Here is a 12,057-nt window from a genome sequence, read left to right on the forward strand (position 1 = left end):
GTCAAGTCCTTGAACGTTAAAACAAATCTCCCACAACACTGGATTCACACTAACTGTAATGTTGGTTTAATATTGCAAAAAAGTTACATAATAGAAAAGTCATGAGTTGCTTTATATGTACATTTATGATGTACATTTTATTAAACTATTGCAATAACCCAAAATCACCCTACATCACCACACTTTAGCCCACAACTGTGAATGCCAAACGACGGCCTGATTTTTAAATGGTTCGTGGGGAATAACAAAACGCTAGAATATGGTTTGAGTATATTTCTAATGAATTAAATTGTATGTACATTGCACAAAGTAGTGAAATTATCTCCAATATTTTACCATGTCTGCCTGTTCGGTTCGTTGTTAATAAACATCGAACCAAAAATTCGTAAATTTATGTTTAGTAGATTATTTATCTATTGTAAAAAGGCAGGTTTATTTTCCTTTTTAAATAGTGCCGCACTTATAAGAAACATGCATTGTGGGATTTGCAGCACCGCTGAGTATGTGGGTTGTGCTCATGAAAAATTGGCCAAATCTTCTCTGCCAATGCCGAACAGCTGATTCTGCTGTTGCTATTTACTTGTTTGGTTGATTGGATGATTTAAGTCTATCAGTAACAAGGAAGAAACATATTGGCAATTTCACAATGTATTCATTTAATAAACAGTCAGGATCTTCAGCAGTACGTGAAGAGCCATTCACAGCCACAACAGCCCGTTACCTCTTCCTCATGCTGTTTACCAGCCTGGTGAACACTCACTGCTGTGTAATGACTCCTCCTTGTGACCACAAGCCTGATTAACACTGTTGTGGAATGGCTCCTTCTCCTCATGGTCACCAGCCAAGTAAACATTGCTGAAGGATGGCTCCTCCTCCTCATGCTGCTCACCACCCTGGTGAACACTGCTGTGGGATGGCTGCACCTCGTCATGGTCACCAGCATGGTGAACACGGCTGTGGGATGACATTCCACTCAAGCAGGATTTATCGCAAGTCAGCCCACGTGATTGTGTTGGTCACTCTAGCACCTGCAGCACCTCCAAGCTAATCCCACAAATGTTCCACTGGGTTGTGGTCAGGACTGCTGGAGGCCATTCCATTCCAGTCTCTCCTCTCAGTCTCTGCAGGTCTCTGGTGAACCGGCTCTGTGGGGCAGGACTAACATCTTGGAGGATGGAGTTCAGTTCCAGACTGGGGAGCAATGGGATTGCTCCTGGTTGCAGAATCTCATCTCGATATCTCTGCATGTCTCCGTAATTGTCTCCAATGAAGCACTTTTGGGGTACCAGAAGTTCAAAACAAGAGACACTAGCAACAGCAGAATCAGCTGTTTGGCATTGGCAGAGATGATTTGCCAAATTGTTCATGGGTGCAATACTCAGCTGTTCCCTACAACTGTTGTACCATTTTTAAAAGGTAAATGAACAGGCTTTCCAATGGTAAACAATGTATTGCGAAGAAGCATTGTTATAATAGAGAAATAATCTACCAAAAACACATTTCCGAACTTTTTGTTTATTTAACAAAATCCTATTTAATTTACGTTTGAATCGTAATATTTTCAAACAATGGTTGGTAACCTTTAAAAGTTAGCAAGATACGTTGGATTAAAACATATCTTGCTCGGGCTCAGGGCTGCCAACACCTTTTTTTTTTTTTAAAGCGCCAGTGGTCCCTTATTCTTTACCGTCAGCTGAGCGTGGAGATGTATGCGGTCTCGGCAATAAACTCAATGCTGTCAGGAGCAGGAAACGGGGAGGCCACGTGACTTTAGTGTCACATGACAACGCCCTGTTAAAGCTAGTTTACGAATGCTAACAAAATGGCAGCGTTCTTACAGTGGAGAAAATTCGTATTCTTTGACAAAGATACGGTGAAGGACCCTGTGGATAATGGAAAACACTTTGTTCTTCCGAGCGGAATCTCGGCGTGTGACTCCGGCCGGGGTCACGTTGTTCTGGGAGATATCCTTCAGCAATACTGCAGCGCTAGCTTTGCTCCTGTTAGTCTTTCTCACTGGCAGCTAATGCTCGCGACTTAGCAAGTGTGAAAGTAAACCTTAAACTGAGGTCATTTGGTCCCTGTTTTGGAAACGAATAACTTAACCTAAACAGTGACTGGGCAGGACTGAGGTCCTGGAAACTCTTCTTTTAAAACCTACAATTGTCGTTAAGCGTGAACTGGCCGGCTGTGTCGTTTCTTAAAAAGCAAGCCAACCAAATACAAATACTATATTACATAATTGGTCAGCAGGGTAAGAATTTGAAGTTTTAACTGTGAGGTTGTCATGGACTGCCATAAACGTCATCTCTTTCGGCAACTGTACATTATTGTCCTTAACCTCTTCAATGTTACATATGGATGGCAAGATCTGGCTTTTGACCCGCTCCTTGCAGTTGACATCTTTTCAGGCTTACAAGTTGCGGGTAACGCACCTCTACCAGCTGAAGCAGCATAGCATCCTTGTGTCAGTGGGGCAGGATGAAGAAGGAATAAACCCTCTTGTAAGTGACCACTTCTGCACAGAAACCTAAAACACCAAGCAATTTTTAAGCAATTTTGGCAACGACTTGAACAAACTGCAACTAAACTGAACCTGTATTGTTTTTTTTTTTCAGGTGAAAGTTTGGCACCTTGAAAAGAGGGACAGTGGAAATCCTTTGTGCACAAGGATTTTCCCTGCAATTCCCGGAAACAAACCGACAGAAGTGTCTTGCCTCAGTGTGCATGAAAACCTCAACTTCATGGCTATTGGTAAGACACAAGTAGAAGGATCTGCTCTCTGCCATTCAATCCAGTCATGGCTGCTTGGCCTCCCGATTTATAAAGGTTGCTGTGTTGATTAACAGGCTTTACAGATGGAAGTGTGGTTTTAACTAAAGGTGACATCACCAGAGATCGGCACAGTAAAACTCTGACTCTGCACGAAGGAACCAGCCCGGTCACAGGCCTCGCTTTCCGCCAAGTGGCAAAGGTCACGCATCTGTTTGTTGCCACTCTGGAGAAAGTCCATGTAAGTCGGATCACTCTCAGAACATATATCCTTTTTTGTGACTCTGCTTTAGAGTCCACAATCTGACCTCCTGTCCTCTCCCTGTCCAGTGCTACACCCTTTCCATGAAGGAGTACCCAAAGGTAGAGCTGGATACACACGGTTGTGCACTGCGCTGCTCCTCCCTGGCAGACCCTTCCCAGGACTCCCAGTTCATTGTTGCCGGTGAGGAATGCGTCTACCTGTACCAACCTGACGAACGAGGGCCCTGCTTCGCCTTCGATGGACACAAGCTGTTGGCCCACTGGCACCGCGGATATCTGTTTTTACTCATCAGGGATGCCAAGTCGCCAAACAAGTAAGGACAACAATGAATACATTAGATGAATCTATACTAAAAATCCTTCCTCTTCACCAAGTTAACAACACATGAGCGGCATTTTCTTTTAAGAATTCTGCTAATTAGAAAACAACCAAATCGAGAAACACACTGCAATATGCACACCTTAGTATGGGGCCTGTTTCCAGGGGACACTAAAAAGTGATGAACACAGTTTTGTTGCCTTGGATTTTGACTTATAAAGTTCGTTAAGTCTGCTATTTATCACTAGTGTTGACAAATTATATTAAATAGTCGGTGTACATGATTTTTTTTATTCATTTCAAGATTGTGATCACATAATTCAGATACAACTTCAGATCTCTGTAGTGATCTAGTAATTGCATTTGGATTCTTATTGGCTTGCCAATTTAAATATTCTGACCAAATGCACACAAAGAATTATGAAAAAGGTTAACGTTGTGTTAGCTGGGAACGTGCAAGGGTTATACCATTTAATGAAATTGATTAATGGCTGGTGTTACACAAGTCAACAAAGTTCCATTTTTACAGGATGAATCATATTTTAAAATGCATACCGACTTTTTCTGTAATGAAGAACAAGCAGCCGATAGGCTCCAACTGCAACGCGGTTCAAAACGTAATGCTGCGTTCGCGCAGCTCCTGTCAATCCTATGGTGTGGTGGTTTGCTAACGTTAAGTTGGCTAATGTTAGCTAACTAGTGCTGCAATGATTATAGTTAAGATGACTCAAATCAACAAAATCTCACAACTGTCAACACTTCCTCAGCTCACTAACTCGCTAGCGATCTGTCTACTACACTAATTGTCTCATTTGATTAACGATAGCTAGCAAACGTTAGACTACCATACACCACATATAGCTACATTTGATGATCAGACACCTGTCTCCTCCCCTGCCGAAGATATACTCAAATCCTGTGGGAAACACTGCTAGATATGTTAACAGGTTTCTGCTGATTATGATAACTAAACATTAACGTTGCGGCTCATGGGATTCATCTTCATTTACCTCAGTTGGTTTAATGCCGCAGTCATCATAAACGTTGCTTCACATGATGCTTCAGAGGAAAGGACGTCTCATGTCTCTAAAAAACATATTTCCTCTTGCCCTCTCTCCTCACATGGTTTCCTTCCGTCTTTCTATGCATCTCTGGTGTAAAGGACTAAGATGCAAGGAAATTCAGAGACTATTCAGAGACTTGGGATGCACCCAAAGTGTCTGTTTTCATTGCAAAACGAACCCCGCTGAGTGTGGGCGAGCGCTGACATCAAGCAAGTAAAAGTTAACAGAAATATAATTAGTTAAGTACAGATATCCCAAAAAAACGACTTGAGTACAGTCACAAAGTTGTTCTACTTTGTTACTATACACTACTGGATGCTGAAAACGTGCTGGGCAGACCAGCGAGGGCAATGCAGCAGATACGGCTCACTGATTTAAGGGAGTTTTAGATGAGCAGTTCATGAGACACTTCCCAAAGTCTCACTGTTTCCTAGGAGACCTTTGACAGTATAATTCTTCTGCTCAGGACAGAATTTGGTAGCAACTCTCCATCAGAAAAACAGCTTCTGACCATCTATGATCTGGACAACAAGTTCATCGCATACAGTGCCTCCTTTGATGACGTTGTGGATGTGGTGGCGGAGTGGGGCTCCTTCTACATCCTCACCAGAGATCGAAGGATGTTTGTTCTTCAGGAGAAAGACACACAGACCAAACTGGAGGTGAGTCCAGAGTGGAGGGCCCCAACTGTACTTGAGTACATGCAAAAGCAGGACCAGTAATGATGAGTTAGGTCCTTTTCTAGATCCAGTTCCTGACTAATTATATTGTGCATCAGGTAGCAGGCTTCACTCCTCCTTGTTTGTCTCCTAAGATGCTGTTCAAGAAGAACCTGTTTGTGATGGCCATAAACCTAGCTAGGAGCCAGCACCTGGACAGTGACGGGCTGTCGGAGATCTTTAGGCAGTACGGGGATCACCTTTACCTTAAGGGAGACCATGACGGGGCCATCCAGCAGTACATCCGGTAATTGTATCACTAATAATTTTCCAGAGCTAACACTGTCTTGGCTTGGATATTAAATGAAAGGTTTCAACGTTAATTTTATGAAGTGGGTCAGAGACCTAATTCTCAAAGTCAATTTTGACTAGACCACAAATTTCACAAATATTTGATGTATTATCGGTAGTGCTGATCAAATAACAACAAGATGATAACGAAAAGACAAAAGAATAGTCGCGTTTAACTTCATTAAAGTAAATTTATATCCCACCCGGACTGCTGTTTCCAGGATAATTAAAACGCACTCTTGCACTTCAGCCCATACATTTAGTCTTTACCTGCCGCCATTTTCTCTTGAATGCCCAATTAGTACGGAAACTGTCATCCTCGTCTCATCATTGGTGGTCTTGGTGCATTTTGAATGTCACCTTAACTTATTGATCTACGGCTGCCAAAGAGTGGATTTCTGATCACTCTCCCCATTTAGAAAACTGCACTGCTAACATCCCTCTCTTTTCCCACAGCACCATTGGGAAACTGGAGCCATCCTATGTCATCAGGAAATTCTTGGACGCGCAGAGGATCCACAACCTGACCGCATATCTGCAGGCCCTGCACAGACAGTCACTGGCCAACGCGGACCATACCACACTGCTCCTGAACTGTTACACCAAGCTCAAGGACAGCTCCAAGCTTGAGGAGTTCATTAAGGTGACTGACCAGTAGGATTAAGGGGATGTAGCTTTTTGGGATTAATACAAAGGGAAATACATTTTTTACCTCTTAATATTCTAACGGACCGCTACACATTTAACTGTACATTCTACGACTTTTGTGGTTAATACAAAATCGTATTTATACAACGCATATCAAAACAAGTAGTAATGTAAACAGCTGTTGACAGATACAGCTGTTCGTCATTGAATGAGCACAAAAATGCATTCGTACTCATTTACTCTGCGTCAGCAATACTGGTAGTAAATTTGAATAGTACCTCTTGAAATTTGCAAGACTATAAGCCTTTTTAGCATAGGTATATACATCATTAATATGTTCAGGTGGAATTAAAAACCTTCTACCAGTACTTCAGTGTGGAGACTAAGAACATGCATTTACTCAAAGGTTCAAGTACAGCTTGCAATAGACTTTAGGTATGCCATCCAGGCTAATTTTACAGGAACGCCAAGAGGTAAGCGATAAGTGTTTTCTATAAGAGAACTGATGGGCTGCGGTAACAATATAACACCTAGTTTGAAGCCTACTTTCTAACGCTGTGGTCTTCCTGCTCTGTTTTTCAATAGAGCAGTGAAAGTGAGGTCCACTTCGACGTTGAAATTGCCATCAAGGTTCTCCGGCAGGCCGGCTACCACAGCCACGCTGTCTTCTTGGCTGGAAAACACATGCACCATGAATGGTACCTGAAAATCCAGCTGGAAGACCTCAAGGTAAAAAAACAAAACAGAAATAATAGACGTGTATATGATGCCACTTCACACCACTTCCTTTGAGTTATTTATCAGTCTAGCGAGCTAAACAGACCTGCTTTCCAGTTTCCATCTCGCATGTCTCACAAGCAGGGTGTGATGCAGAATAATATCCAGCTACAATCTGTAGCTGTTAGCTCGCGAGCTAACAGTGAGCTATGCAGACCTGCTTTCCAGTTTCCATTGTGCATGAGATGCGCTTTCCAGTAGGTCTGAAGGGTCCTTTATACACGGGTTTTACGCAGAGACGCAAGCATGCAAGACCCGCAAGGGCCCCTTGCGTAGTAGGCCCTTTTGCGTGCTTGCTTGCGTTGCCCAAAATTTTGGACTGTCCGACAAAGCTATGTAAGCCGTTCGCAGCCCGTAAGACTGTGATTAGTCTGCTAATCACATCCTTTCTGAGTCTTGCATTTCCGGTTTTATAGCATAATACTGCTATTTTTAAAAGCCAGATCAGAAACACGAACAATGGATCCAGTTGAAGAACGTTTGGCTGAAGAGGTCCGCAAATATGAGCATTTATATAACCCATCTTTGACAGAGTAGAAGGACATGCAGATGGAGGTAAATTCCTGGAGGAAGATATCGGTGAACGTCGGTGTGCAGGTAGACTCTAAACGGTCGTTGCACCACCTACTGTTCTGGCATATGGAAAAGGCACGAGAACCATAAACCAAAACGAGTCCGTCGATGCAACTGCATGGCCAACCGCAATTGTCCTCGCAAGAGTGTATATCGCCCTTAACTGTGTTGCACAGAGTCCACAGTGAAAATCCCTACAGCTTCTTCTTCTGCTCTTCAATAAATTGTTCTTCTTCTACCAATTAAGCAACCGACTAGGTGCATACAGCGCCACCTAAAGTACAGGAGTGTGTGCGCACTGTGCAGGGAACACACAGCCTCTGGATGTACACAGGGATTAAACGGTGACGGCCGGGCTGCTTGCCTTCACTGTTTGAGAGGGAGAGAGCGTTAAAGCAGCTGGCCTGAACAGCCAGCAAACCATGAGGAGGAGACACGAGCTGCTCAATGAGAACATAAGCTAATAGGGAAAAAATTTTTTATAATCCATGCAGTGTATTTACTTTTTTTAAAATTATAAAATAGCTATAACTCTTATGGCCAGCAGAGAAAGCCTAGTTGGCCCTGACGGCCCGCCGCCTGGAATCAGTGTGATCTACCTGGTATCATTTTTGTATTGCAAGCCAAGCGTTTTCGAACAGGCTGTTTTTTATTACAGCAGTGAGAGGTAAAACAGTGTTTCAGAAAACCCTTATGGTGTGTTCACATGGACCGCGTCAAGATTTCAACGCGCGTCAAGAATACATGCAAAGTCAATGCAGCGGGGCGAATTCGGGTCGACGCGCAAGTTGAAATTTCCCAACTCCGGCAACAAAAACGAGGTGAGTCATAGTTGCGTCAGCCAATCAGCATTGAGATGTTCCGCTCGGGAAGGAGCTGATAGCGGCCGTCATTCAGACACTGTTGTGGGACTACAGATAATATTATGAACCCAGACTTGATGGAGTTTGATGTTTCTACGTTTTTGTGACTTCCACAACAAGTATAAAGCAGATATGGTGGTTGTTTCATTTATAATCTATAACGGAAAAGAACGCTCTTTTCCCAGAGAGAAGCGTCTGAGATAAGCCACGCCCCCTTCGTGGTGCCACGATTAGTCATGCTGCTTTTGGTGTAAACACACTTTTTCTCGACGTGTGTCAAATTTTTTTTTGATGCGTTTGGTGTGAACGCACCAGTAGAGGAGCGGTCCCCAACCCCCGGGCCGTGGCCCGGTACCAGTCCACGGGTCAGTTGGTACCGGGCCGCACAGAAAGAATTGAATCTATTATTATTTTTTTATTTTTTTTTTATTTTATTATTATTTATTTATTTATTTATTTATTCAAAGTTTCATTTTGAAGAAGAAAAAAAAGTTAGGAAGATGTTTTATTTTGAAAAAGGACCAGATAAATCCATCTGAGCCTCTTGACATACGTGACCCCAAAAACAAAACTTAAAAGTCTGCTTCATCTCTGCCAGTATTCTGGTCTTAAAACTACTCTGAAAACTCTGCTTCCATTTCCAACATCCTGTCTTTGTGAAGCGGGATTTAAGATAAGCAGTAGACCGGACATAAAGTTTAAGTTAAGCAGTAGACTGGACATAAAGGTCGAAGTTACGAAGTAGACCGGATATAAAGTACACACGTTGAGTGTCTCCCATCACCCTGACCCAGCTCCTTGCAGAGAAACCAGCTCAGGGCTCCCACTAATTCGGCATAATGGTGAGTTGTATATTTAAGCACTTTATTATTGTCTTTATGCCGGACGTATCATTTTATTACGTCTTATGTATTACATCATATTTATTGCCCACACCGTGAAGGCCAGTCCGTGAAAATATTGTCTGACACAAAACCGGTCTGTGGTGCATAAAAGGTTGGGTTAGAAGATTCATTGACACTTTGCCAAAGATACCATCAGTTTGATGAGCAGCCATTTAAATGAGCAACAGGGATAAAGTTTAATGTGTAACAGGCTATTATATTTTAATCTTCTTTCATGTCAACTGCATGGATAATGCTTTACACAGTCCCAATTCACCATTCAACCCGGTCTACTGGCCAACTGTATTTGATTGCAGCAATGGGTTTATTGTAACAAGTGGTGACGAGCGTCTCTCACTTAAAAGTATCACTTCAACAGCTACATAAAGCCAGCCATGTTACATATGTGTCTTAAAGGGGCTTTACTATGATTTCCTCCAAAACCCAGAACTATCAGGAAGGGCTGCGTTACATTGGGCGACTGCCTTTCGAACAAGCTGAGAGCAACATGAAGCGTTACGGGAAAACACTGATGCACCATGTTCCTGAAGGCACTACGCTGCTGCTGAAGGGTTTATGCACCAACTACCAACCCAGCGGAGATGCTACTGACAGAGGCAGCCTGGATAGAGGTCGGGCCAACAAGGTCAGTCTGCAGGGCTCCTGTCATTTACCCCTGATGCTGTAATATCTCTGTGGTCCTCATATTACCAGAGTGACCCTGTGATGTCAGAAATGTTCTCATCAATGCCTATCCATATTTGTTTTGTTATGAGGCCAATTCCGAGGAATTCATCCCGATTTTTGCCAACAACCCTCGGGAACTGAAGGCCTTTCTGGAGCACATGATGGACGTGGATTCCCGTTGTTCCCAGGGAGTGTATGACACTCTGTTGGAGCTCCGGCTACAGGACTGGGCTCATGAACAGGACCCTGTGGTGTGTGGGTGCAGCAGATCGCTGTTCACGTCTATACAATAAAATTACAAGGCTTGCCAGGATTTTTTTTCACAAGGGTACAATCATTTAAACATGTATTTCCTGATGCATTTTTTTGGCAGAGAAAAAAAGTCCTGCAGGGGGAAGCGGTGTCCCTGTTGAGGAGTGACAGCACCGTGTTTGATAAGGCCCTGGTCCTCTGCCAGATGCACAATTTCAAAGAAGGCGTCCTCTACCTTTATGAGAAGGGTAAACTGTAAGTGAAGGTGTGTGTGCGTGCGCTTTTAAAAAAATATATTTATGACAGACATGATTTGCATTCTTGCGCAGGTACCAGCAGATCATGCACTACCACATGCAGAATGAGGAGTATGGGAAAGTAGTAGAGGCCTGCCAGCGGTATGGTGATCAGGAGGGGTGCCTATGGGAGCAGGCGTTGGGATACTTTGCCAGGAAAGAAGAGGACTGCAAGGCCTACATCAGTGAGGTCCTACATCACATTGACCAAAACAACCTGATGCCTCCATTACTTGGTGAGCTGGTGGACGTTTTACTTAATGCTGCATAATATAAAACGTAATGCCTGTTTGGGTATTGACATTTCTTAGATTCAGGATGTTGTTTTAATAGAGACCCAGGATTACAGCCATGCTTTTTCTGCTGTCGTAGTGGTGCAAACGCTGGCACACAACTCGACAGCCACTCTCTCCGTCATCAAGGACTACCTCGTCAATAAGCTGCAGAGGGAGAGCCAGCAGATAGAGGATGATGAACGCAAAATCCACCAGTACCGTGAAGAAACGGCTAACCTCCGCTCTGAGATCCAGGAGCTCAAAACAAGGTGAGTCACAAAGGATGGACATTTTCATAGACTTGCTTTTGGACAGTTATAATTCCCAAGCATTTCATTGATTATCACTAGTCCTACCTGTTTCTGTCATGCTCATTTTTGTCTGGTGCTTTTTGTGCTCATGTGACCTTACAAAGGGCCTAGATTGCTCAATTTGACTGCTAATCTTTGTATTTCTACACAGTGCTAAAATATTCCAGAAGACTAAGTGTAACATGTGCAACAGTCCCCTGGAGCTGCCGTCTGTTCATTTCCTGTGCAGTCACTCCTTCCACCAACACTGCTTCGAAAGTTACGCTGAGAGTGAGGCCGAGTGCCCAACCTGCACTCCCGAGAACCGCAAAGTCATGGACATGCTGCGTGCCCAGGACCAGAAGCGCGACTTGCATGATCACTTCAACAGACAGGTGACAATGCTTGAGCTGCTCAATCATTCACTTCCTTTCATTTAATATGAGTTTCATTAATCTGTTGTTGTTCTAATTCTTATGAAATTATACTTTGATGTGATTCAATCAGTGCAAGTTACAGTGACTTTTCTGTGGTTTTCAGTTACGCAGCTCTAATGATGGCTTCTCGGTCGTGGCTGACTATTTTAGTCGAGGAGTGTTTAACAAACTGACTCTGGTCACCGACCCACCCGGCAGCAAAACTGTAGGGAGCCTGGAAGGGACCCTGCAGAGAGACCTTCTCATCCACACAAAGAGAAACTGCTGAGAAGCTCCGCTTGTGATGACGTCTGCATTTTGTGTGCAACTCTGCACACAACTTTACCCTGGGATGTTGCTTTGTTTAGCAATGAATGCAGCAGCCTGCTTTCAGAAGCTTTGATGGACATATTTGCATTGTATTCCTTGTCATTAATCACTGTGGACTGTATACATGTACTTTAGTTAAAAACATGTGATACTGTGTCTTAAATCTTGCTGAGTTCCACTTTTGACCATTTCGCTTTCGATGTGTTTGCTGGTACTTATTATTCATCTTGCACATAACACTCAAATTGTTCAACCGTCTGTTGTTGATGAAATGATTTGATGTCTGCAACTCTTACTTGAGGATTCAAATCGTGAATAAAGTCATTAGGTGACTGTC

The 12,057-nt window shown here is 43.2% G+C and overlaps 1 protein-coding gene across 1 annotated transcript; it reads left to right on the forward strand.

Moving 5' to 3' along the window:
- Positions 1-1,720: 1,720 nt before the first annotated feature.
- Positions 1,721-12,057, forward strand: vps11 (VPS11 core subunit of CORVET and HOPS complexes). Its single transcript, XM_068600798.1, has 16 exons — positions 1,721-1,964; positions 2,356-2,504; positions 2,619-2,754; positions 2,850-3,013; positions 3,103-3,350; positions 4,886-5,081; positions 5,234-5,385; positions 5,886-6,072; positions 6,663-6,806; positions 9,623-9,820; positions 9,951-10,112; positions 10,235-10,368; positions 10,443-10,645; positions 10,782-10,953; positions 11,147-11,369; positions 11,515-12,057. Exons 1-16 carry the CDS (start codon positions 1,823-1,825, stop codon positions 11,677-11,679), a joined length of 2,775 nt encoding a protein of 924 aa, XP_068456899.1. The 5' UTR covers positions 1,721-1,822; the 3' UTR covers positions 11,680-12,057.

The sequence above is a fragment of the Clinocottus analis genome, unplaced genomic scaffold, assembly GCF_023055335.1.
Source record: "Clinocottus analis isolate CAN_PGR_092001 unplaced genomic scaffold, fCliAna1.0.p SCAF_5, whole genome shotgun sequence".
Lineage (NCBI taxonomy): Eukaryota > Metazoa > Chordata > Actinopteri > Perciformes > Cottidae > Clinocottus > Clinocottus analis.